This window comes from Neofelis nebulosa, chromosome 10 (genome assembly GCF_028018385.1).
Source record: "Neofelis nebulosa isolate mNeoNeb1 chromosome 10, mNeoNeb1.pri, whole genome shotgun sequence".
Classification (NCBI taxonomy): Eukaryota; Metazoa; Chordata; class Mammalia; order Carnivora; family Felidae; genus Neofelis; species Neofelis nebulosa.
This window is the reverse complement of record NC_080791.1, coordinates 104,758,981-104,786,722: the sequence shown is the minus strand read 5'-3', so window position 1 is coordinate 104,786,722 and position 27,742 is coordinate 104,758,981. Positions and strand designations below refer to the sequence as shown.

General features: G+C 41.7%; 2 protein-coding genes across 3 annotated transcripts in view; one reads left to right on the top strand and one right to left on the bottom strand.

Annotated features, from left to right (window-relative positions):
* Nucleotides 1-325: 325 nt before the first annotated feature.
* MS4A12 (membrane spanning 4-domains A12) lies at nt 326-10,221 on the bottom strand. The gene is made up of 5 exons (XM_058686582.1): nt 9,958-10,221; nt 6,914-7,051; nt 4,443-4,557; nt 626-738; nt 326-486 (listed from the first exon to the last, which is right to left on the bottom strand). Exons 1-5 carry the CDS (start codon nt 10,219-10,221, stop codon nt 343-345), a joined length of 774 nt encoding a protein of 257 aa, XP_058542565.1. The 3' UTR covers nt 326-342.
* A 16,713-nt stretch (nt 10,222-26,934) lies between these two features.
* The window catches only part of LOC131487942 (membrane-spanning 4-domains subfamily A member 4A-like), a 167,218-nt gene continuing 166,410 nt past the window's right edge, over nt 26,935-27,742 (top strand). The window contains exon 1 of one of the 2 annotated variants that reach the window (XM_058689150.1): nt 26,935-27,159. The gene's annotated coding sequence lies outside the window, so the exon portion shown is untranslated. Of the gene's footprint in view, nt 27,356-27,742 lie in introns of both variants that reach the window. The other variant, XM_058689149.1, reaches the window with a different exon arrangement.

Genomic DNA, 27,742 nt, shown 5'->3' with positions numbered 1-27,742 from the left:
TGCTGTTACCCCACTGCAAATGAGTTTGATGTACGTGAAAATACTCTGTAAATAGCAAAGCTTTGTAGTTATCCAGGAGGCAGGGTTTGATGATACGAATGTACAAAATACCGTGAGCCATGTTCAGTCTTCCGGTCCTTCGCCTTTGCCAGTGTGGTAGTGGTATGTGGGAAGAACCTGTGTCAGGGAAATACATGCGGTTATCATTAGTGACAAAGTAAGAAGAATCTCAAACACAGTCTTCAAAGATCAGCGATCATCGTGGACTGTGGAGGACAGTTTCTTAAGAAGTTCCTGCAGAGCAGTTTAACTCCATGAGATTTTCTGGTGCTCTTTTTTGTTTTAAATGGCATAAGCGAGGTGGCCATCGTCTCTGGGAGGAGCTGAGGAAGACTCTGGTGCCAAGGTACTGGTTGCATACACATTTGGAATAACCAGGACAGGCTGGGAAGAAAGAATAAAAGAAGCACTATGGTTACTACAGTCCTACTCAGTCCTGTTCCCCAGCCCTTTCTCCCTCCCCTGACTCAAGCTGAGCTCTTGGGAACCTGCCGTGGGACTTGACTGCTGCTCTTCTTCCTCCAGCACATACTCAATTATTTTACAGAGAAGAGGCCCAGCTCACCCTGCTGGTCTTGGTGATTGCTTCGTTGGCAGAATGGGCTACAGTACAATTTGTGCAGAACTCCAAGACCGAGAAGATGATCAGCAGGGCTGAGATTCCTTTCCCAGAAAGGAATCTGAGATCAAGAAAAAAACACGCTGAAATTTTGACTCATCAGGAGGGCTCCCCGCAGGCGTCAAAAAGTTATTGGCTCATCAAAGGTGCCACTGTTCATGCTCAGCTTACTCCATGATTGTTTCTCTGTTATCACCAAATGCTTATTTCAGGGAAATGTGAATTAATTTTGAATTTTCTTTAAAATGCCACAAGACTTTCCTTTTCTCCAGCAGACTGTTTAGAAACATTGGAAAAGAAGCGCACTGTTTTTCTTTGCAATGGATTTCTTGTTTTTATAAAAATGTTACCTGCTTATTAAAAAAAAAAATTAAGCCATATAGAAAACAATCAATCCTCCCTAATGTCACTGCCTAGAAATAAGCAAAATTAATATTTTCTGCCTATTTTTCTAGAACTCTATGTAGGGGCCAAAAGGCAGATAGAAAAATGGATGTGTCGTGAGACAGCAAGAACTCTTCAAGAATGGAATTGTTTTGTACTTACTGTTTTGAAGTTTGTAAATACCATTTGATTTTAAAAGAATAGAAATAAGTAAATTAAATCTGCTAAAATTACAACTAAAAGTGTATGAAATCCATGAAGAAGTTGAAGTAATTTTAAACCTACCCGTTTCAATTTTAGTGTGAAATGATTGCTTACGAAGAATAAGGCGATTGGGCACTCTTATTTGACATCTGTCTCGTCTCACCTCTCTTCACCTTTCAGATTTTGGTGATTATGTCACTTTTCACTTATTTTGGTCGGGGGGAGTGGGTGAACATTAAAAGCTTTATATTCACTCCTGTAGCTGTCATTTCCCTTGCTGTTCAGTCTTCCAGTCCCAGATGATCATTTCATTGGTTTAGCGCTCCTTGCTAATCTTTTTATACAACTTCTCCCTGCCTTTCTGAGTTCTTGATTTAATTTACATCATGTGTGGTTGAATAAGCCTTGTTCAAGAATTTTATTGGATGTGTTATTCTTGACTCACAGTTTCTTGTCACCAAAAACTTGATGACATTGCTCCATTGTCTCTCCTCCCTGCATGTTGCTGTGGTGGACACTGAGCCACGCTGACTTTTCTTCCAGCTTATAGGCGATTGGATTTCTCTGCCTAAAACCTTAACGAATCTGTTGTTATACTTGATACCTTAAGAAGGGTCTATATCTATGCATCTTTCTCAGTGAGTTTACGTGTCTTTCTCCCAGATAGGTTATTCTCTTTCAACGTAAAAATTCAGTGATTCTCTTCGTTCAGGATTTTTTACTCAGTATCCCTGGTTACTTTTTTTCTGTACCATGTGTTGGATTCTCTACTCAGGGAAACCCAGTATTATTATGTTGGATGAAACTTGCCTGTCTGCCATGTTTATTATCTTCTTTCTATTTAATGTATTTCTCATTGTCTCATTGTCTTCTGTGAAGACTGTGATAGCAGGTTTTCTCTCTACCATATTTATTGAGCCCATTACGTTTCTTGCTGTGTGTGATTTCTTTGTTAGATCTGTAATGGTTTGGGCTACTTGGTTTCTCTAGTGCCACAGGTCTTTTTATTTCATCCTGTCATTTTCTTTTCTCTCTCTCTTAGAGAGAGAGAGAAGAGAGAGAAAGAAAGCGTGCACAAGTGGGAAGAGGGGCAGAGGGAGAGAGAAAGAATCTTAAGCAGGCTTCGCATTCAAAGCAGAGCCCGATGCAGGGCTTGATCCCATGACACTGGGATCATGTCCTGAGGCGAAATCAAGATCGGATGCTCCACCAACTGAGTCACCCAGGCCCCCCCCATTTTATTTTCTTATTAATTAATGATTTTCAGTAGTATAAAAATGCTCATGAGAAATCTTCTATTGATAATTGGGTAATGTTTTCTCCCGTATTGTTTTTTGTTGGTGGTATTGTTTTGTTTGTTATGTGTGCCACTGTTGCGACATGGTATAACATGGCTTGACCTGCTATTGGAAATTTCTTTTGTTGTCTCTGTGTTAAATGGAAAAACCTATACCTGGGATTGAATACCAATACCTGAAACCAAAGAGCTGGTTCATGTGTTAATCACAGAGTAGAGTCATTCTGTCAGAGAACAGGAATTTGAGCTAAAATTTAAGGAAGTGATTGCCCAGACTAGTAAGGAATCTAACCACGAGAACGAGGACACTCAGTGGATTCCTCATTTGTGTGACTCACATCTCCATCAATCCAGGGCACATCTTGTGAGGAAGAGGGAAGACACGTGTGTTTGCATCCATTTTATCATCTGATCCGTCTTTTGTTCTAATCAGTTGAATTGTGTATCTTTTATTCAAAGTAAGTAATAGGCATCTGAGTGTTTCTGGTGACCCATTAACCCGCGGGAATCTTAAATTTTCTTTCCTCCTCTCTTCCTTTTTTTCCTTCCATTTCTTCCTTTAATCACTCTGATGTATTTAGATAGTTTCCTACCACTTTTTTCAGTTTTCTCATTCTTCAAGTGAACAACTGTATATAGGCCTTATGTTTGTTCAGATACAAACCTCACAGTACAGGTGAGTTTTCCCCGATTATATTTCTCCTTAACTTTGTCCACTTTGTCTTCCTTGTTTCCAGCTTCAACTTAAGGGCTAGATACAGTTTTGTGTACATTTTGCTCAACGCTAACTATGCAGCTGTAGCAGTGAGAAAAATAGCTTAGCTGGCACTGAGCACAGTTCTTGCTGGTGAATGTGGGCTCTGCTCTCTCTCTCTCTCTTTTGAGAAATGCCTATAGTAACACTTGCTCCAAGGTCAGAGGTATATCCTGTTCCTGTGGATTTCCGCTCACTCCTGCATGTTTTCAAGGTGCACTGGAAGAAGTTAACTCTGGTGACCTTTCCTACTTCTCTTGAGGTCCTGGGATACCAAGGGCTTTTAGCATTCAGGATTTGCTGTATGCCTTCTTAGAATTGACTGCTCTCCACCTAAGTCTCCTTAGCCCTCGATCGGAGAGGATTAGCGAGACTTCTCTGTATATTGTCATTTCCTGCTTTTGCTAGTTTTGTTTCTGGGGAGTAAGAAACCAGGTCAGGAGCTGTGCTCTGCCACCTTGAGACACAGCAGAATCATTTGGTTTTTCACTTGGATGCCTATTTAAGTGGCAATTTTTGAGTAATTTGTGTTCTTTGGTTTGGTATTATAGAGGATATATATTGTGTTCTTGCTTCACTCCGTGGTACTTACCAAGAAGTCCCCTCATATTTTTGCCTTCTTATAAGCACTTCTGTGCGCTCGGCTCTTGGGGAAATGGTCAGAGTCCATGCTTTGCCTGACTGTGGTAATGAATGGATGATTCTGTTTGGAGAACATTGAGAGGCACGTGCTTCATTTTCAAGTTGCTTCATTTTTCGAATTTCTCTAATACAAGTTGAACATCCTTGACGTGGCCAGTTTCCCTTCATCCCGTTCTCAGTCTAAAATGAAACTACTCCATAGCTTGACTGTCTTTGTTACGCAGAATTTCAAACCTCTAGGAAATACTGTCTGGGCGTCTTTAAGTCTCTTTAGCTGTCTTCCCCATCGTTCATGTGATCAACAGTGAAAGCAATAGAGGGAGTGCTTTCTGCCCCAATCCATCTGCAGAGGTGGCTCTTCCACTTTATTCTACAGTCCTAGCGATCCTGTGACATAGTAGTGGGGCTGCTATACAGTCACGAGAGATACGTGTGAGAGTGGCCAGAGAGGAGACGTGTGGTGGATGATGGGATACTTACGATTGCCCAGCAGTCTTGGCTGAGGATCCCATTCATACCCGCATCCAGCAGCAGCAGAGTCACTCCAGTGGAGACAAAGATCGCACTGACCGTGTTCATGCCTAGGCTGCCTTTAATCTAATGGAGGTGACAGGAAAAAGAAATCATACGTAGGAGAAAAATGAAGCAAAATGAAACAAGAATCAGTTAAATATAATGGCTCTCAATCCTTGAAATCTTCAAACAAATTTTGAAGTCGAAATGACTTTTGTTTTTCCTGCCTCTCTGAGTTTTGTTGAAAACTGTGCTGTATGCAGAGTGAAGGTAGCGTACTTCTAGTATCTGTAGAAAAAGGTACATAATACAGAGCAGAAGCCATCGCATTTGTCTAAAAGCCTCACACACAATAACAGTTGTGTTCCCGGTTTAAAATACTAAAACAACAAATAAAGCTTCAATGAGCACTTTTCTGCGGCACGCATTGTGTGAAATTATTTACGTACATCATCTCATGGAACTCCTAAAATCACCATACAAGGTAGTACAACAAAGCATCCAGTGTTACAAAGATGGAAAAGCGTGTCTGCAAAGACATGTTTGCTGATAAATTTAGAAATTGACGAAAACCCTGAAGTCGTTCTAGGGACTTGGTAAAAAAAACCCCAGGTTTAGAACAAGGAAGTCATTAGGCTTTTGTGGGTAAAGATGTATGGGTAGAGTACAAAATTTTCTTCAGTTTCTACAAGAAGATTTCGACACGCAGCAGGATAATTGGGAAGCCAAGTCTTCAGCCAACTTGCTAGCAGTGGCTGAGTTAGTTCTTTAGAATTCACAAGAGCTTTGGCATGCCTTAGGGTCTCCCCACGGGCCTCTAAAATGCTGCTGGAAAAATTGCTTCAGGTACCATTTTAGTAGCTGTCTTCTCCAATGGACAGATTCTGTGCCTGGACAACCTCAGTTAGAGGGAAGGATCCATAAATGATGCAGAGAAAGGGTGCTTTATTTTGTTTCTTAGATGACGACAGGAGTGGTTAATCGAGGTTAGACTGATTTTAGTTTTGTTTAGTCTAGCCTAGTCCCTAGTCCAGTCTCTAGTCTAACGTTTAGTGTCTAGTTTAGTGTCTGGTCTAGGAGAACTTGAGCAGCAGGACTCTTTGTTCCCATTTTCCCATTCTTTCCTCCTGCGCTGGATTAAATATAATTCTGAAACCACCTCTGCTCTGGTTGTCACCATGTCTTGGCAAATCACGTTCCTGCTCCTGTTTCAAAAGTAGACCAGGAAATTGCCAACGGTGGGGAGCTGTGGCCAAGAGAGTTGAAAGACCTGTCTCAGTGATTGGTTTCATAAACTTTTTCTGTACCCAATTGGTGCTTTCAGTGATGACTTAACAAACTGTAAAACAAAAGTCACATCTGAGTAAAAATAGGCTGTGTGCAAATAAAAAATAAAAATACAAGGCAAGGCAGAACTGAGAAGTGGCAAATGAATAAGAGAGTCTTTGATACCAAAGTGGCGGGTGGGTATTTCCTGGCTCCTATATTCTGCTTTGGAGTTCCCCTAATGCAGTGTGACCCGGTGGAACCAGGGAGCCCTAGGATAAAGCTAAAAACCTTACCTATACCAGTTTCCGCTCTTGGGAGTTAGACAGTCAGGACATGGGGCTCTGCCATTTCTGAGTGGCAAATTGTGTGGACCGTGCTGGGGCACACATACCATGGAGGCAACCGGTAGAAATATTTTTGGGGGAAAGAGTGCTCCCCTTTGCATTTTCTGAATCCACTTTCTCAGTTTTCCTCTCCAGATCAAAGAGTTTAAAAAGTAGAAACATTCTGACTTACCAGACTAGGGGAAAACTGCTTGGATGCCAGTATATAGAGAGCACTGGTAGCAATGAACTGTAGAAACAGACACATTTATTTGTGAAAGATGGGTTCTTTGGTCGTGGGAGCTTCTCTTTTAGTAGGAAAGATTGGTCTCTTTATGTTCATCTAGTTTCCCTGTCGAAAGTTCCTCTCATACTTCTCCATTTTCTGGAGTAACTTTCCAAGATTGTTTCCTTTGGACTTCTCCCTTTTTTTCTCTCCTTAGTTTCTCGCATGTAAAGAACTCATTCTCTTGTGAGCTTACCATGTGTGATGACTTCTGAGCTCACAGCTCCGTCTCTTGTCATGATCGTTTGCATGTTTTAATCATGTTCCCGATCACCTCCTTTTGCCTGCCTCCACCCAGTACATACATTTCCATCTAAAACATAATAGGAACTAAAACTTTGTTGGTTACTTGATCAGTGTAAACTTGAGGGTATGAGTTTAAACTGCAGGTTAAAATGGAGAAGAAAAGCTCTTCTTTTTAAAATACTCAACCAGAGCTGCTATATCTCACTTTTACAGTGGATCAGATGTGGGTCTTTTATTAAAAAATGGGCAATGCATAGGCTCGGGACAGTGGTATCTGATAGACTGAGAAGGAGAGGTGTTCTAGCAGTCTACGCACAGAGATGCCAACCCCGATCGCATATCCGCTAATAAAAGCAAAGGAAAGAAATGCAAAAACGAGTCCATAAATGGCGTCCATTAAACCTAAAATAATTCGGAAACCAATGTGCATCAATCCAATCAGGATCTGGATTGCCTGAAAAAAGAAAATGGGCATTTTAAGGTTGCTTCTTCATTTTCAGGTATGAATGAGGCATCACTGTCATTGCTGCTGCTGCTTTTTTGTTGTCAGCTCCGTCAAGATGCATGGCTGTCCTTTATGCATATATACCTGTACCGCAGGAGGTGGGCCACAGAGATTTTGGCAGACGCTGGAGCCAGGCCCTCAGCAGAGGCCTTGTTTGAGGTATTTGGGGAGGCTTGTAAGGATGGCCCAAGGAGAGTTCTTCAGGTGCGTGGTTAAGCATGCAATGGTGTCCCCTGAGAGCCTCTAAAAGACTCTTAGGAAAAAATGCTTAAAAAAAAGTTTATTTATTTATTTTGAGAGAGACAGAAAGAGCACACATGCATGAGGGAGGGACACAGAGAGAATCCCAAGCAGGCTCCACACTGTCAGCGCAGAGCCCAACGTGGGGTTTGAGCCCACAAACTCGTGAGATCATGACCTGAGCCAAAATCAAGTGTCAGATGCTTAACCAACTGAGCCACCCAGGTGCCCCTGGGAAAAAATGCTGTAACTTTTTTTTTTTTAATTTTTTTCAAATGTTTATTTATTTTTGAGACAGAGAGACAGAGCATGAATGGGGGAGGGTCAGATAGAGAGGGAGACACAGAATCCGAAGCAGGCTCCAGGCTCTGAGCTGTCAGCACAGAGCCTGATGTGGGGCTTGAACCCACGGACCGTCAGATCATGACCTGAGCCGAAGTCGGACACTTAACCGAATGATAATATTCTAAACCCTTCACATTTATTGTTTCATGTAATCTTCCAACCGATTGGATGGAGACACAGAGCTGTCTGTCTTCGTTTTCTCAGGCTGCTGTAACAAAATACTGTGCTACCTTCTGGGTAGCTCATAAACAACGGAAATTTATGCCCACAGGTCTAGAGGCTGGGAAGTCCCACGTTCAAGGTGGTTGCCTTCTGGTGAGGGCTCTCTCCTTGGTTCATAGCGGGGGACTTGTCACTGTGTTTTCACGTACCGGAAAAGGCTAGGGATCCCTCAGGAGCCTCTCTTGTAAGTCACTAATCCCATTCATGAGAGTTCCTCCTTCATGATCCAATAAGTATTTCCCAAAGGCCCACCTCCTAATACTATCTTTAAAGTTAGGATTTCAACATAGGAATTTTGGGAGGACATTCAGAACACAGCAGTGTCCAAGGTCATATAATTACTGAAGAGCAGATCTGGAAATTTAATATAGGAGATCGATTCCAGAACTTGTGTCTTAAGTATTGCATCCAGCCTCCCTGAAGGTTCAGCTCCACCTCTCCACAAAGTCATCTTGATTATACTGGTCAGCGTAAGCGCTTCTTTCTTTCTAAATGCCTGTTTTATTTTATGATATAGATTATACACCTTATTACTTGGTTTTATGCTTGTTTATATTGTTCTTTTTTAAAAAAAATCTTAGGTGCACAAACATTTTCTTGTTGGCCAAGACATATCCTCAAAGACAGGGAATACATCTTTGTACCTCTTAGAGCACCTTCCTTCATCCTGGATGAGCACATTTGTGAGAAATAAGTACTGTTAGACTGGGCCAGAAGTTAACTGGAGATTTACCATTTGTTTCTTCCCAAACGTATGCCTTAATCTGCCCAAGAAGACTGCAGATACAAAGATTGCTGTGTTTATTTCTTCAGTAGCTCTCTGTTGAGTACAGTTAAGTTATTAAGTTGAATCAGAGTTGGAAAAAAAATCACAGCTTCCTAAATAGTGCTAAGAGATTCATATTTTCTTTGAATAATGAATTTCCTTGAAGTTCAGGCTAATGAAAGCTATGAGCCTTCTCCCTGAAAAACCATTCTTAAACATCCATCCATACACACATCACACTTTTGTATAGAACTTCAGAGGTGTCATGGGCCTCTTTTAGCCAACCACGGGTCTCAGTTGAAGTGATTAGGCATTATATTTGGCTTTTACAGACTCTTCTTTAGAGAAGAAGTTCAGTCATCTGACCTCAGGCTTCTTATCCTCACCCTTGCCATCATCTTGATGGCAGTTAGATGTTGGGTTAATGCTGGTCTACTCTTCTCCTGGTATCACCCTGCCTGTACCATATACCGACCAAACTTGCCTACAGGCCAGATTTGGTAATTTGGTCATTTAACTCACTCTTGATGTTTGGCCACGGCTACTTTACGTTCTGAGTCTGCTGGGGCAGATGCCCCAAGTCCTACCACCTGCGGCTCCTGTACTGTTGTGGTGCTTGGGGGCTACTAATAGTGTAGATGTACAGTCTTCAGGGAAAATAAATAGCTTCTGTCAACTGGAACTTTTACAAACAAAACGGCAACCATCACTTTAAAGTCCTTCCCCTGAACGCCTCTCTGTTACCAGTTAGAATGCCCCAGTGGCTCCCCATTTCCACTCAGAGTACAAGCCAGAGCCTCTGTCCTCCAGGCCTCACAGGGTCTGGCCCCCACCCCTCCTCTGCCCTCCTTGAGATGACCACCTCCCTCCATCATACTGTTCTACTTAACCGGCCTCCTTCCTGTTTCCCAGACACAGCGCATGTTCTCCTCTAAAGGCCTTTCCAACTTTACCTGGAAGCTCTTGCCCTGATGTCTGCATGGTGTGCTCCTCCCTTCCTGTCTTTGCTCAGATGTCATCTTCTAAGGAAAGCCTGCTCTGATCACCTTGAAATTGCTACCCCTGCCCTTCACTGCCTGGTACTTCTTATACTTTTTATGCTTCTTTATTTATTTACACTGGTTGTCATCCCCCACTATACAGTTTCTAGAAGAATGTTCAGAAATGTTTAATGATTGGACATGTAGGTCATGAGATCACAAACTTCTCTCCACGTATAACTTATAAGCACAATCAAACCTTGCAAATGCAAAATTAAAATTCTCATAGTAAGTAGACTTACCCCTAGTATCTTTGCTTCTTCTCTAAAGTTTGTGGTTGCTGCTCCTGTAGCTGGGTTTACCATTTGTATGTTTCCTTGGCCCTGCTGACTCTTGGTGATGATTCCTGGAGACCCAAAGAAGGGAGGCTGGGCACTCTGAGCTTGTTTTGTCGGGTGCGTGAAACCCAGAGGTGGTGGAGACCCAGGAGCCATGGTGTTGCTTGGTGGGTAAGGACTGAGTGTGGTTTCATATGTTTGAGGTTGGTTTGTTGGCTGGGATGACATCACTATGTCCTAAGTACTACAAAACATAACAAACTTGTAAATTTACCCACGAAAGAAATTAAAGACAATCTTGTCAAGTGTCAGTTTTCTGTGTGAACACTGTAGAGCAAGTGAGCAAATAGTGGGTGATGACAACCAATGTAAACACGATCCTCGTTTGACTTTGGAAGGTATACCTCCTATAGTTCAAAGGAAGCGAAGGAGGGGGAAGACAGGGATGGTTTTATTTTCCAATGATTGTTCAATTTTGTGAAGTATTTATACATATTAACCTCCCTGAGTTCATTGCTTCTGAAGGACAACAGAGGGAGGGAAGGGATGGTGGTGGGCTGACCCAGAGATGTCCACATTCTAACCGAGGAAGCCGTGAATATGGTGGGTTACACGGCAAAGGGGGTTTAAAGTTGCAAATGGGGTTTAAAGTTGCAAATGGAATTAAGGTTGACAATCAGCTGACCTTAAACGGAGATTTCCTGGGTTATTTGGGTGGGCCGAGTGTAATCACAAGGGTCCTTAAAAGTGGAAGAGGGAGGTAGAAGAGAGAGAAGGAGGTGTGGAGATGGAAGCAGGGGTGGAGAGAGGCTGTGCTGCTGGCCTGGAGTGGAGGAAGGAGCTGGGAGCCAAGGACTAGGGTGGCCACTAGAAGCCGGAAAAAGCAAGGGAAACATTCCTTCCTAGGGCCTCCAGGAGAGAATGCAGCTCTGCCCACACCTTGATCTTAGCTCAGTGGAACTGGTGGGCTACAGAACTGTCAGAGAATTTGTATTGTTTTAAGCCACTAAGTTTATGGTAATTTATTATGGCAATAAATAGAAAACTAATACAGGGGCCAAGGATACAATTGGATGGTAAAAAAGCGGTCCAAGATTTAAAATAATCTGTCACTGCTTTTCCAAATAGATAATTCACATATGGCCAATTAAATTGATCGTCTTGTTCTATAGGAAAAATACTCTTGAGGTTCCCTATTCATTTTTGTCCTCTGGAAGCACAGAGTATCTCAGGTCCTTTGTGGCCAAGGGGAATTTTGTTGGAAATCAACCAGCACAACTATATATGGACAGTAATCATTATTTACCCTTGGGAAAAAAAAAAAATGATACTTAAAAAAGTTTGTGTTCAGTGTCCTTAGATTCCTTTTTTTAAGACCTCCTTCCCAAACCATTTTCTTGTACATTATAAATATTAAAAAAGTAGGAGTGCTGAATGCCTGCATCTTTGTGTGAAGTATGAGTAGTCTGCTTGGCGCATTCCTCCACTGGTGTTTAATCAGTGACGCTTATTCAGACTATGTCGTAGAATCCTGAAATTTCAGAGTCTTGCCAATTGTTTTGTCTTTTACCTTGGGTTTACGAAGAGAATTGGGAGCAATACAGGTTAAATGCCGTGGTTGAGGTTACATAGAAAATGTGTGGCAGAACCAGGACTAGAAGGTTGAGCTCTTGGTTGTTGGTGTGGAGCTCCCCATTCCAACCACCCTGCTCACTCTGGATGCTGGCAGAGCTGGCCTGTTTATTTTTGAGACAGAGAGAGAGAGAGAGAGAGAGAGAGAGAGAGCATGAATGGGGAAGGGATGGAGGGAGGGAGACAAAGACTCCAAAGCAGCTCCAGGCTCTTCAGCACAGAGCCTGATGCAGGACTCGAACCCCAAACTGTGAGATCATGACCTGAGCTGAAGTTGGGCGCTTAACCGACTGAGCCACCCAGGTGCCCCAGAATTACGGTCTTTTGATGCATGGAGAAGACTTTACAAGCCAGACTGACTTCTTAATGGTTCAGTGATTAACTTGGTAAGGCCTCAGCCTCAAGTGAGTTGTCTAGAGAGCTAGCATTTTATGAAACAGTTATTATAGGCACAGTAGGGTGTCATGGTCAGGAGCAAGAACTTGGGGTTAGAATCCTGGCTCTGACATCAGCTCTGTGTCTTTGGCAAGCTTGCTAACCCCTCTTTGCTTTAGTTTCTTATCTGTAAAATGAGGATCATAGGAGTACCTTCCTTATAGGGTTACTTGGAGTATTAAGGAGTTATTCCGTGTAAAGTTCTTAGAGTTGTACCTATTAGAACTTCATGGGTTGGCTCCATTACTGCCAAGCTGATGAAACATATTATCTCTCTTAGTCTTTAACCACCCCTGCTGCCCCCGATGAGGTAGGTATTAATATCATCCTCATCGTACAGTGAGAGAATTGCATCAGAACCTACACTTGTAACCCTTAGTTTTGAGCTGCTTAGGTGCTAGATACAACTGAAAAAGGTGGAAAATTAAGGGGAAAGGTGGAAAACACATTTTGGAAACCTCTGAGTACAAAGGGATTACTTTTTCAGAGCAGAAACACATTTTAATTCACAAAAGGTTATTTATTTTAATTTTTTTAAAAACTTATTTATTTTTGAGAGAGAGAGAGAGAGAGAGAGAGAGAGAGACAGAGTGTGACCAGAGGAGGGGCAGAGAGAGAGGGAAACACAGAATCCAAAGCAGGGTCCAGGCTCCAAGCTGTCAGCACAGAGCCCGACGTGGGGCTCTAACTCATGAACAGCCAGATGGTGACCTGAGCTGAAGTCGGACGCTTAACTGTCTGAGCCATCCAGGTGCCCCACAAAAGGTTTATTTTAAACAAACAAACAGTTCCATAGCTCTGATTCTTGGAGTGACTCCCTATAGCTCTCAAATAACATTTGAGAATATGAGATTTTATAACCCATGGATGTGACTTCTGCGACTATTTAGTGCTCAGGCCCTATCAATGTGCTATTTCCCTAACTCCCCATCTGCTCCTTCACTAACTCTGGGGCCTGGAGCAGCTTTCTTAACCAAATCCGTGTTATCAGTCCCTGTGTCTCAGCTATGAAATGAGACTAACGATGTCATTCGGAGTGGCAGGTATGAAGATCAGGTAATCTCAATTCCTGTGAAGCTGTTGGAACGGTGCCCATATGGAGCTTGATAAAAGGTAACTATCATTCTATTCTCAGAACCCAAAGTCTAGGTTGAAGAAGGGGATGTGGGCATATGAAAAGTGTATGATGGAGATTGAACTCAAAAGGTCAGTGCCAAGACCAAGGAGCTAGGAGATGGGAGCTCATGGTTCGGTAATTAACCAGAACGAAATTTTTCTTAAGATTTTTTTCTTTAAGTATTACAGCAATTAAATGATCTGTGCATGGAGGTGCTCTCGTTACCTCCTTCCTTTCCTGTTGATCATTGTCATTTTTGTTTGTTTCATTGGGAAACTTAATAAGAAATTTCAAGGTTTTTCATTTATTTATCAACATTTTTTGATTTCATATCTGCTGTTTACTTCTTGGACTAAGGCCTGTGTGTTCCATATAGAATCCAGACTATTAATAGTTTATAAAGAGTATGCTAGTCTTAGATGTGTTCTTATGGGGGCAAGTACTGCTTGTAGAAAAAGGTTTAAAGAGCTGAGCCAGTCTCGATCCTTTGACTTTATACTAAAATGACTTAATGTACAAACAGCTCTACTGGTTACCTAGTTGGTACAAAGGGAAGGGAAAATGCTCAGGGGAATAACTAAGTAATAATTCAGTTGAAATGAAGATAATCCTGAAAATGATGGAGGAAAAGGGAAACCAATGAAATGACTGTTTTCATCAATAGCGCCTTTTGTGCGATATTTTTTCTTGACCGTTGGTAAAATATTTACTATCAGTTGTCCTTTCTTCTAAAAATTAGGGCAACTGTAATTATTTGTAAACCCAAAGAACACATCAAAAATAAGTCCAATGAGGGGCACCTGGGTGGCTCAGTCGGTTAAGCATCTGACTTCAGCTCAGGTCATGATCTCGTGGTTCGTGAGTTCATGCCCCGCATTGGGCTCTGTGCTGACGGCTCAGAGCCTGGAGCCTGCTTCGGGTTCTGTGTCTCCCTGTCTCTCTGCTCTTCCCCTGCTTGCATCTGTCTCTCTCTCTCAAGATAATAAGTAAACATTAAAAAAAAAAATAGGTCCAATGAGATCAAAAGCACAGGACTGTTGCAAATAAAAATTGGAAACATTTACTTTATTCTAGTTTCTTTTTTCCTCCCTTCCACATGAATGTCACTTTTAACGTTACAGGGTGAGGATGACCGCCATCTTTGAGAAGAGGTTGTAGCACACAGTGGATCATAGTTCTAAATCATTTCTACGGCGTTCCCCCCCTCCCCGCCCCCCGTGCATACATAAACAGGAATACTGACCTAGTGAAAATGAGTGATCTTCCCCACCACGGTTTTTTCTCCCCGTAACAAAGCGCCTCGATCAAAAAGTGTTGCAGAAGCAGCGCTACAGTATTTCTGCCGTGCTCTGTAGTCCTGTGGTAGCCGCATTATCATCAGATTGCTCACAAATGGAACATCGCTTCCCCTTGTTGATTAATGTTCGTGGAATGGCACACATTTGAACCTCCTCTGTCATCTCTCTTAGCATTAACTTTTGATTTTTTTTCCCCTTGAAGTATCTTTATCCTGTGTTAGGGCAACTGACATTCTTTTTCATTTCTGTCTTGTTTTGCATTTTCCCCTTATTTCACTTCTTCCCTCTCGTGGTCTCTTTTCCCTCACTTACCTGCTTGGCCTGACTTGGAGTCCAGAGTTAGCTTCATCCCTCCAGCCTAGAGAACGGGATGCTGTAGAGAGCCCACCTGGGGACAGACCGGCGCTGCTCTTTCCGCCCATTGATTTGGGGGAAGAGACAGAGATGTGTCAGTGGACTTACTCCGTTCCTTTGGCACCCATCTGCTTCCTCGTTTTCTTCCAAGTTCTGTGCCAGTTTGAGATGTTTATCTGGTTATTAGAGGCACTTTTCACTTCCGTACTTCAAATCAAGCTGTCTCCTCTTTTTATTTAACTCCAAAGTCCTTCTGTCCTTGACTCTCTTCCACCCCAAGTGGATATGCGGGCCCAACTGTAAACTTGGAAATAGGCTGTGCTTTTACGCTTTCCTCCCCTTTGTCCTGGGAAGCCCTTTCTGACAAACCCAAACACGTAAGTGCTCGTTTTTTTCCAGCCCCTTGGCGCTCTCTGATACTCATTAGTGCAACATCCTACTGCATTTCAGCGCCTTTTAAGTTAGATGAACAAAATTGGAAAATGTAGATAAGAAACAAAGAAAAGCGTCCATACTCCCACCAGCCACATGTAATCAATGATAATATTTTCATTTAGATTTTTAATGTTTTGTTTGTAAATACATATTTTACATAGAGACATTTATGATTTTGGACCATAAATTAGGATGAAATTAGGATCCTATTAGGATCCTAAATTAGGATCATAATGCATATACACTTCGTAACCGGATTTTTTAGCTTCATGTTTTTTAAACGTCTTTTCATGTCAGTAAGCTCATAAGTATTGTAATTCCTTTTTAAAAAAAATTTTAATGTTTATTTTTGAAAGAGAGAGAGAGAGAGAGAGACAGCATGAGTCGGGGCGGGGGGTGGGGGGTGGGGGGAGGGCAGAGAGAGAAGGAGACACAGAAACTGAAGCAGGGTCCAGGCTCCATGCTGTCAGAGCAGAGCCCGATGCAGGGCTCGAACTCATAAACCATGAGATCATGACCTGAACCAAAGTTGGACACTTAACCGACTGAGCCACTCAGGCACCCCATTATTGTAATTCTTAATAGTGACATGGTACCCCTTTTTGGGGAAGTGTCCTATTACATTTCGATGATTTATTTTCAGGACTGTCTCACAGTGACACCTGAATGCCTTGAGGGCAGAGATCCTTGGGCAGGGACCAATGTCCCATCTCTAGCCCTGTGTATTATACAACATCTCAACCATGATAAGATTCATTAAATGTATGTCAAATGACTTAGTGGAGTGAATACAGATTCCTCTTCTATGTTTTTTTTTTCCTTATCTGTTTCCTTATCTGTACTGTTGAAGTTTTCTTTCTCTTGTGGTTTTTACATTTTGATATATTTTTCTAAAATGGAAAAATAGATACTGAAGATTTATGAATGCTGTGAACTTGGGAAAGTGACAGTTTCAGGCAATAACATTGCTCAAAGACTGAAAGTGATTAAAGGAACAAGAAATCAGCGTTATTTTAGAAAGGCCACAGAGGCATGGTGATACTTGTCTGGCAAAGTATCACATGACTAACATGATTCATGTTATCCAGACAACGGAAGGAGAAAGGTGAAAATAAATGGTGTTTTTTAAACCTAGAATGCCTTCCCTTCTCCTGTGGCCTTCCAGACCTACCTCCATGCAGTAAATCTTACTTGTTAGTAGACTTCTGCATTGTTGTGTCTCCTTCCTGGTCCCATAATGCCTTGTGCCTCACTAGCTTAAAACATTCTTGTAAAACCGAGTTTAACATTAAATAGAGGTGACAGATGTTACTAGTTATTTAAAATAAAATGCTTACTTCATTTTTATAAGGGAAGAAAAAGCTTCTTTCTTTCTTAAGTGAATATGGAACTCATTATTCAGAGTTCAGAGTTCCGAAATAAGGGCTACCAAGAAACACAAGTATTTCAGAACATGTGTTTTCTTTTTTTTTATTTTTTATTAAAATTTTTTTTATGTTTATTTATTTTTGAGAGAGAGAGAGAGAGAGAGAGAGAGAGAGCGCGCGCGCGCGCGTAAGTGGGGGAGGGGCAGAGAGAGAGGGAGACACAGAACCCGAAGCAGGCTCCAGGCTCTGAGCTGTCAGCACAGAGCCCGATGCAGGGCTGGAACCCATGAACTGCGAGATCATGACCTGAGCCAAAGTCGGACGCTTAACCAACTGAGCCACTCAGGCACCCCACAACATGTGTTTTCTACCTTCGGTGATCTTCTCCACTAGCTAAGAGAAGGTTGTGCCCATGGTGGTATCCCATGGGATTGCAATGATATGATCTGTGACTGAAAGGATCTCCAGAGAAAGTGTGGGAATTAATATCATTAAATAATGAACTTCCAACTAAACAAGGGATATGTGATAGTAGTTGCTATTATTATGATAATAATGTAGCTAACAATTACTAAAGCTGCGTCAGAGGGAACTTTCTGTAGCTGAGTCAGAGGGAGGTTAAGTAACTTGCCCAGGGTGTTAAAACTAGTAAATGCTAAATACTAAGTCTCCACAAATACCACTTGTACATAGGATGTAACACCTGCCTTTCATAGTGAAGTCAGACTGCTCTCTGTCTGTAGTAACATCGCTTGGAAACTGAGCCTGGACCCTTCAATATGCAAATATTTTCCTTTTGACACATTTGAGTGCAGTTCTCTCACTAGGCTCCCTATCTTAGGGGTACTCCCTAGGGTAACCAGGTCACACATGGAAATTTCTCTCATCTGCTCTTTTTTGATCACATCCCTTTGTTTCACAGAAGGAAATTAAGATGTTGATACATGAGTTATATTTGCCAACACGCCTTTCTTAAAGAGTTACTTCTCTTTTGTCAACAGGGTAATACCCTTGCTGTTTTTCTCTGGATTTTCAGCATGATTTCAAATATTCACATGTAATTCATATCAACTATATTAATTTCTTGGTCAACTAAAAGTACACCCCTACTCCATTTCTCTAAAAAGGGAACAGTATTGCATTGAATTCTTCCTGCCAAATCTCTATTGCAAGTTAATAGCCCATTTCACTGACTTTATGCTGTCACTAGATTATCATTTTAGAAGTACATTAATCTGTGCTTACCTGATTTCTCAAAACCTGCAAACGACCGGAGGAGTAGTATGGTCCTTGTGAGAGAGCACCGTGCATATTCACAAAGTAGTGTCTGTCTTATGTAGCCTCTGAGCGGTGCAGGCTAGTGGTTCAGGTGGCTTCTTTATACTGCAAAGTGGTTAGCTGTTTACTGTTTTCTCCTGTTTGTTCCTGTATAAAGACCCCTTGTTGGGGCACCTCGGTGGCTCAGTTGGATGAGTGGATGAGTGTCGGGACTTCGGCTCAGGTCATGATCTTGTAGTTCATGAGTTCGAGCCCTGCATCAGGCTTGCTGCTCTCGGCACATAGCCCACTTCAGATCTTCTGTCCTCGCCTCCCTGCTCCGCCCCCCCCCACCTCCACAGCCATCCCTCCCCCACTTGTGCTCCCTCTCTCAAAAATAAATAAAACTAAAAGAAAAGAAGACACCTTGTCACACAGTAACAGTTAAATTGGTGGCCAGTTTATGAAACTGCATACATCCTAATCTTCTAAGTTTTGCATATAAGTAACTGAGTGAACTCACATGGCAAAAATATTATGGAATCAAATGATTTGTTCTCTTAGGCAGTGAAATTTTCACTTGCGTATACTTATTAGAACTCTATTGTATAACCAGAGCCCTGTCATTACAACTTAAGGACAACAAAAACGCTTCTCTAGTTAGCTTTTCTAGGAAGTAAGTGATCATTTTAAAAGTTTCAAGTCTGGGGGCGCCTGGGTGGCGCAGTCGGTTAAGCGTCCGACTTCAGCCAGGTCACGATCTCGCGGTCCGTGAGTTCGAGCCCCGCGTCAGGCTCTGGGCTGATGGCTCGGAGCCTGGAGCCTGTTTCTGATTCTGTGTCTCCCTCTCTCTCTGCCCCTCCCCCGTTCATGCTCTGTCTCTCTCTGTCCCAAAAAAAAAAAAAAAACGTTGAAAAAAAAAAAAAGTTTCAAGTCTGGGGAAATCGTGGAGCCGGATTCCTAAGAAATGAACCAACGGTCCGAATTTCAGACAGGCTTGGTTTTGGGCAGGTGTGAGGCTGCACCCTGGTTCTGCGGTTGGAGTGGAGGAACCAGAGCACTGGCCAAGAACGGCCCTCCAGGTCAGCGCTTCGCAAACTACCTGCGAAGAAAGACCATTAAAAAAAAAAGTGTTTTCCATCCATTGGGAACTAACACTTTTGGGGAATGTGAAAGGAAGTATTTGCTAGGAAAAATAAAAAAGACAACAAGTCAAGCCCAATTCTTTTGTTAGAATCAGTGGGTGCAAAGTTGTTATAATAAAAATAAAGCAGTCATAACATAGGAAAATAGAAGAGTCACAAATTTGAAGGCACTGATTCATAAGCAATTAATATAATTATATTGCACATAACTTTTGGTCTTCAAACTTGTAGCTGAATGAAAAGTTACAGAGTAAATCAAGAGTTTCCACTTTAAAAATCTATACTCATGCTTGGAACACACATTATGTGTGTCACTAAAAATTCGAAGTTCCACATTAAAAGATATTTTTTTAATATTTACTTATTTTTGAGAGAGAGAGAGTGACAAAGCGTGAGGGGTTGAGAGAGAGGGAGACACAGAATCTGAAGCAAGCTTCAGACTCTTGAGCCTGACGCAGGGCTTGAACTCACCTTGAACCTTGAGACCATGACCTGAGCCAAAGTCAGACGCTTAACTGACTGAGCCACCCAGGCGCTTCTAAAGTTCCACATTTAAATGAGCTTGTTTCATGCTTATTAGTTTGCTTAATATAAATTGTACTGAAGGCAATGCTACTTGCAGAGGATAATGTATTTTTAAACTGTTTCTGTTTTGTTTTAATAATACTCAGAGTAGAGAAATCAATCACACAGCAGTATGTTTATAGGAAAAGGAGAGATTTAGAATATTTTCAGCAAATACACAATAGTTATTTTAACATTTATAATAAGGTAATTGATGCCATATTCTCAGTGCACGTCTTCAAGCCATCAGTAGTCAGTTCCAACAGTTTATTCAGTGCAGTTACAGAGTAACTATTTTTTTTCTTTTGGCTAGAAAAATGGACTCTGGAAAGATTAACTGTTGATTTATGGAGCTACTTTTGATGGGATATAAAATTCATAAGGTGATTTGTCATGGCTTTTTGCAGATATGTTAATGTCAAAACCATCCACCATTTCCTTTCTGGTTGCCGTTAAGTTAGATTACCTGCCATCACTGTCTGTAAACACTCTGTTTTTCTAACTCACTGGCATTTGCTTTTGCCCTTTCATCTTTTCATTGTAAAACATTTTGCAGTCCTCCTGGCTTAGAAATATTCAGATTATTCCCCTCCAGTGAACTGGGTCTCTGAGACTGTAGGTCAAATATGAGCCAACCAAGAGGAGGGGAGTTAGCCAGAGGCCAGGTGCACTCATGAATGAACGCATGTGGCTTCCATGGTGTGGCTTTTTACAAGGCTTGGAAACTGTGTGTGTGTGGTTTCTGAGCCTGAGTTGTAGCCTCAAGTGACAAGTGCAGTATGGAGAAGTAACTGTGACATAAAAGTGACAGATTTCATCACCAGATGGCCTTCAAGTTTAGTGGTTTTTTTTTTTGTTTTTTTTTTTTTTTTGTTTTTTTTTTGCATTACAGTTTTAATTCTTTTTCTGGAATATCAGGACATTATTGTCGAACCTTCAGAGACAAGAACACATGTCCTTCTGCTTCTCCCCTGACATTGTACAATCCTAGAAAATAATCAACAGTTGGGAATCTTATAATAATGCTTGTACAGTATGTGTATTTGGTTCACATATCTTGAACCTAAAGAAAGCATTTGTCTATGAAAGACCTTGAATTCTAGTAGATAAGGGTTAAATTGGTTTTGTGACTCTAGCTAAAACTATTGAAGTGCAGAAGAACAGAGCACATTTAAAAATTCACTAGATATTCACTGAGGGCCGATTCAGGGCCCGACACTGCCTTGCGTTCTGATGAGTGAACATGACAGAAAGTACTTTCACACTCTGTGGTTCTGTGTCTTTTAGGTGCTTCTCTTCCTACTGTTCTGCATTAAAGCTTCAGCCGAGCAGACCAAGTTTCTTCCTAAGATAGGATCCTATCATCAGAGCCCTCCAAGTTGATGGCATAAGTAAGGGTAAAGGCTACAGACATTTTCAGATACTTGTATTCTGTTCGGGTCAGGTTTGGTGGGGGAGTTTCTGAAGTATTAATACCTTTCATTTCACCAGTGGGAACCCATTTCTAACATGCCAATGCTGTGGAATAAGCCACCCGTTTTCAAAAAAATTATGACATTTATTGCTCTAATTAGCAGAAGGTCTAATGTCAATCACTGTAACTAATTGCCTCCGGAGAATGTGTGAATGCCAGTTAACCATCGCCATTTCTTTTTTTTTTTTTTTTTTTTTTTTTTTTAATTTTTTTTTTTTCAACTTTTTTTAAAATTTATTTTTGGGACAGAGAGAGACAGAGCATGAACGGGGGAGGGGCAGAAAGAGAGGGAGACACAGAATCGGAAACAGGCTCCAGGCTCCGAGCCATCAGCCCAGAGCCTGACGCGGGGCTCGAACTCACAGACCGCGAGATCGTGACCTGGCTGAAGTCAGACGCTTAACCGACTGCGCCACCCAGGCGCCCCAACCATCGCCATTTCTAATGTCAACAGTAGCTACTTGGTGTCTAGCTTAATACAGCTAAAAAGTAACCATTTTTTACAGTGTGAATTGAAGTATTTGAACATAGATATCGTAACCCCAGGTCTTAACCCACAGATAGTCAGATTGAATGGGTCTGAAATGGGGTTCAGAATTTTTAATAATCACTCCCAGTTGAAGGGAGGCCACCATATTTTGAGAATCACTGGATTATTATAGCAGAAGCATAGGGGGCTGGAAAAAGCTATAGTGGCAGATAAGCTGTGTACCCATTCAGTGGAATACTAGTCAGTAATAAAAAGTAATAAACTGTTGGTGTCTACAACAGCTGATGGATCTCAGGAGTATTATGTTGAGCGAAAAAAGCCAATCTCAAAAGGTTACATACCATATGATTTTATCTATAGTGTGTACAGTCTTAAAATGACTACATACGGTTGCCAGGGTTAGCGGTGAGGGTGTAACTAGGAAGGGAGAGCATGAGGGAGTTTCTTTGTGGTTATGGAAGAGTTCTATATTCTCAAGGGAGTGTTTTGGGGATGGTTTGACCGTGCTGGTCATTACATGAATCTATGCACGCGATAAACTGTATAAACATAAAAAATACCGTATGAAAAACTGGTGAAATAAGTTCTGAGGCTTATTATTTAATAGTATCATACAAATGTCAGTTTCCTGGTTTTGGTAATTGTGCTAAGATTATATAAAATAAGAACATGGGAGAAGGTGAGAGATGGGTGCCAGGGAGCTTTTGTGCTATGTTAGCAGTCTGTTCCTGAATCTAAAATAATTTCAAGATAAAAAGTAAAAACCAAAGACAAAGCAAACCGAGGTGGATGTGAGGCTATAAATGTGGAAGATGGCGTTCGAAAAGAGAAAAGGAAGGCCGAGCCCATGGTGGAATCTAATGCAGGTACTCCGGGTTCAGATTCCTGTTTTCCCCCTTCCTAGTTGTAACCTTGGGCAAGTTGGTTAGCCTCTCTGTCCTTTAGTCAGCTCATCATGGGAAAGGGGAAATAGTATCCATGCCAAAGGCTTATGGTGACAGTGAAGGGATTATGTTTACAAAACACTCTTATAGTGTTTGATACATAGGGAAAGACTCAGAGAGGTGGGGAAAGAACCGTGGAGATGTGGGTTAGAGTGGCTGGGGGAACAAGGGCAAGTGCAGGGGCCCAGAGGATGGACAGAAACACCCTGCAGGGAATGGGGAGGGGTGCCGGGTTGGGGAGGAATACAACCTGGAAGACTAGGAGAATACACGGTTGGCTCGGAAGGTACAGATAACAGGATTAGCTACAGGTAGCGATTTGAACTACCTCTCCGGAAGTTTGAGCCAGGAGAATAAAAGCTCAAGTACTTGGAACTGATGTCGGGGATACTTGGAAAAGAGGAAAGTTGTGTAGAAGACAAAGACATGTTTACTTTTGTTCTAATCTGAGCGCCCTGAGAAGTTAGTGTTGCTGATGGAAGCTGTCTTGGAGGTGATTCTCAGAGGTGATTCCACTAGGTTCTTAAAGAATAAAGTCTAACATAATTATTCAAAAAGGATTGATTGAGCAGGAGATGGGATGCTGGGGTGAATGAAAAATGGCTTTTACCTTCAGACAGCTGATATCCTAATGGGAGAGTAAGTGAGTGAAAGTCAGTGAAATATGCAGTTACTCTGAAATCCAACTAGTTCATCAGATAAGAATTCATGGTACTTGGTGGGGAAAGCACTTGCCTTTGAGCAGGACTTCTTCCGAGGTAAGAGGGTCCATGGGATCCCTGGAGCTAAGAAGCAATCTTTGTTTAAAAGCAGCAGCATGAGAATATAACTTTGTCTAATACTGGGAACCATTAGTGGCCTCTGCTCTCTCACTCGTTGACTCTTCCCCAAAAGAATCAATGAAGAAGGATGAGCGGTCATGTTTGGTGATCACTTTTCATAATCTCCCCTGGGTTTTTGAGTGTTAGGAAACAGAGGTAGGGATGTGGGGGCACACAACACTGGTCAGCCCCTATCTGCACCCCCCAGTGGACATCGTGTTCACTTCCTTTCCTGTCCCTCCCCCGTGAGTTACTGCTTTCTGGAGTAGGAGGTGAGGGAGGTATGGTGTGGGGCTAGTCTCTTGAGGGCCCTGAGTTTTTTCCTCCATGATCCTTGTTGATTTTACAAGATACCTCCCCCCCTGCCACCAAGCACACCTTAGTTTTTGCATTATTAATAACAGACTCTTTTTGTGGGTGTAGTCTATCAGAAATTGTTCATTTTTTTCAGACGAGCAAAGCAAGAGAGCTTCTGTAGAAAATGGTTTTTGCCTGTTATTGGAAGGTAGAATATTTCAGAGAGAAGAGTTATCATTTAAGTGTAAAGAACATAGCCAAACAAAGAAGCCATCTCTCAGAAATTTTCAGTTCCAGACCCCTGCCATCCATCCAAGAGTGCATATTCAAATCTAAACTGCTTTGTTATTTTATTTTTTTTTTTACTTAAAAAATGTTTATTTTTGTATTTTGAGAGAGAGAGGCAGAAGGAGAGGAAGAGAGAGAATTCCAAGCAGGCTCCACGTTGTCAGTGTAGAGCCTGATGCAGGGCTTGAAGTCACGAACTGCGAGATTGATTTTGAGCCAAAATCAAGTTGAACACTTAACCAACTGAGCCACCCAGGCACCCGGCTTTGTTATTTTAAAAAATATCTCTGCCATAACTTCTATCAAGAGGCAGTCCTATATCATATTTCATTGACTCTGTCACATCATTAAATTATAGAATTGATATAAGATGGCACATCTTTAGAAGGAAGACAGAGATTTTCCTTTTTAGCCTTAAGAGAGACAGTAGGAGAAAAGATGAGGCGTTTGTGATCAGACTGAAGTGTGAATCCCAGCTCCCCTCTTACCAGATGGGTGACCTTGGGAAGTGACATTTCTTTAAACTCCATTTCTTTGTCTGTAAGATGGAATCACAACCACTGCAGCTGGGTGGAGGTGAGGAGTAAATAATTTACTGGGTATAATGCTTCTTTCCTAATGCCCGTTACATGGTGTATGTTTAACAAAATGTAGTTTCTCTTCCCCTTATTTGAACTATTATATTTATATTTCTTGTATTAAGTGCATTTCCTCGTTTTGGTCCTCTGATGTGCAGGCATGGTTCTAAACGGAGATGCCTTATGAAGAGCAGTCTTAGAGCAGACCGTTGCTCTTTCCTGCCACTGCTGTCCCTTTGCTCTTTGTTCTCATTCCTGCCCTGCTGGTTGAAATGGAGACTTCAGTGACCATTACCCAACAGATTCATTACCTGGACTGCTTTGAACCTAGACGGAAGCGGAATGGGCTCAGCCTTTTGCCTCTGGATGTCTCATCTAGTCCTTGATTTTGCCTCCTCTTGTTAAGACTGTCTGCTTCCATCGTAATCTCTGATTGCCTCTAAGATCTCCCGTGGGCCACCTCATTCTCTGCTTGCTGAATATCTGAAAAGAGCAACTCTCATTTTTTCTATTATGGACAGCGGCTTGGCTCAGCAAGGTTATCCCCTACATTCAGTGTCTTCCTCTTAGGTAATGCTACAGAATGTGGTTAAATATTGGCTTTTCATTTTCTCTTTTCTCTCTGCTAACATTCTAATCATATCTTCTTTAGCTCATTGTATCTTTTCTGTCACCAACTCTACTCTTGCTATTAAATTACCTCTTCATTATTTCTTTTATTTCATTTATTCAGAAATTATAGCATCTACCTTCTTTAAAGGCACCCTCTCCAAAAAAAAAAAAAAAAAAAAAAAAAAAAAAAAAAAACCAAACCAAAAACAAGAAAAACAAAGAAGAAGGAAGGAAAGAGAAAGAGAGAAAGGAACATAGCTTTATTCCACACTATATGGATTTTATGCTTTATGTCTTGTATTTCCACTGTGTTTCAAATATTTGATATTATTAATTTAATAAAAGCATAAACAAAGGTAAAACACATTTTGGTGCACAAATAACACACACACACACAAAAGGGAAATGCTATTAGAATGCTTTTCCATTTCACTAACAATAAATTATTAAGCTGACATACAATTTTCTGCTTAATGAATTAATAAGGAAGACAATATGAGAGAGAGTGGCAATTTATTAAAACTATTCTAAATTTAGTGAGCAGGGTACACCTATCTTTTAGGGTGACTGTATATCTTTTCTACAAACGATATGGAACAAATTGTCACATGTGAGAAAAAGTATTGAAATCCCTTTGATTCAGTATTACCCTGACTTCTAAGGTAAATTTATTTAATAAAGGGATAAAAGGAGAATACAACTGAGCGTATTTTAGCATTAAATGAGAAAACAGATACACAGATGAATAGATATCTAGGTAGAGCATACAGCCAGATTCAACTGTAGTGTTCACCAACAGGACAGTTGGGTAAAATTATTTTGGCGTTTCTAGTGCAGCCATTAAAATGAGAATAGAGAGGGGCGCCTGGGAGGCTCAGTCAGTTAAGTGTCCAACTTCAGCTCAGGTCATGATCTCAACAGTTCATGAGTTCGAGCCCTATGTCGCGCTCTGTGCTGACAGCTCAGAGCCTGGAGCTGCTTCAGATTCTGAAGATTCCCTCTCTCTGTGCCTCCCCTGCTGATGCTCTGTCTCTCTCTGTCTCTCTCTCTCTCTCTCTCAAAAATAAATAAACATTAAGAAAAATTTTTAAAAAATAACATGAAACTATAGAAAGATGAAAATACATACACGAAACACATTAGAAAAGTTATGCGGAGAAAAGAGTATGTCTCAATTAACAGGAATACAAATAACCATTAGCAGAACTGATTTTCAAGCATCATTATTTAATAAATATTGTTTGAGGACCTTCCCTGTACCACACACTCTTAAGTGCTGCAAGTTCAGTGATAAACACCATACACAGGTCCCAGCTCTCAGGAATTTGTGTTCTAGGAAGGAGAAACAAACAGACATGTCAGATTATGGCAAACAAGTGCCAAGTGGAGAGTTACGATGAAGTGTGTAGAGAACGAGGTGAAATCGGGTGGTCAGAAAACTAAGTTTTATGTTGTTTTCTTCTCCATCATTCCTTCAAAATTCTTGAAATAATGCCTTTCCAATTCAAAAGTGCATTTTAGAAGCTGTTTAAAGTGATAAGAAGTTACCTAAATTCTTTGATCTTAATGATTTGGATTCCATGGAAGGAATTTAGACCAATGGTCCTGAAACCAAAGCACATTAGAATCACGTGAGAGTTGAAAAATGCTCCAGTTTAATTAAAAGAAAAATACTCGTGTGTCTGCTTCATTCAGTAAGCTTTAACAAAGTTTTCTACCGTCTTGTGACTTGGATTGTTCCTGTCATGAACTTAGATTCACTGCAGCTGTTTCCTGCGAACGCAAAAGGGTAACTTCAGCCAAGTTTCATTTCCTACGAAGATGAAGGCACAGAGCTGTGGACGGATCTCTCGGCAGCTCGTTCACCGCAGGAGCTGCTGAGAAATGCTGCCACAGTTATATACACTAGGAGAGCTTCTAGACGCTTTAGGGCCAGCGACATCTCTCCACCGTCCTCTCACCTGGTCCACAAATCTGGTCTGACTGCTTTCCCTGTTGGTCGTTCCTAACCAAGCCGAGAACATACTGGTGAAGATCAAGGATATTGTAAAAGCCTCTGTGAGTAAGCCGGGAGTGCTACAACTGAACCCCAGCTCTTGAGTAAACACAAGCGTCCCCGCTTTGCCGCGTCCTCTTCACCACTCACGAGGGACAGCAGGTCAATGCATCTGAACGCAGTAGACCCCACAAAGGCAGGGATGTCTGTCTGTGCTGCTCACTGCCTACGGCCTCATCACGTAGAACAGGACACGTGGTAGGTGTTCAGCAGATATTTGAACTTGTTAAATGAACGCAGCCTCATGCTTACCTGTGCCTGCAGGTTTTAGGCCGTCTTCCGTTCAGGGCGATTCCTTCCCTGCTCGTCACTCAAACCACTGAATCATCTCTCTCCTTCCTTTAATGACTAAACTTCCCAAAGCAGAGTCTCCTCTCACAGGTTCAGTGTTTTCCTGCCACATCCATTTTTCAGTGGATGGCAGTCTGTCGTCTTTCCTGACTGTCTTCTACAATTGTCCCTCCTAACGCTGCCCGTGACCTCCCAATTCCTGACCCCGGTGGCCTCTACTCGTCCTCACTCCTTAGGATTCTTCCCGGCAACACTGCTCTGCTGCCTCCTTCCCCTTTGAGACACTTGTCCTTC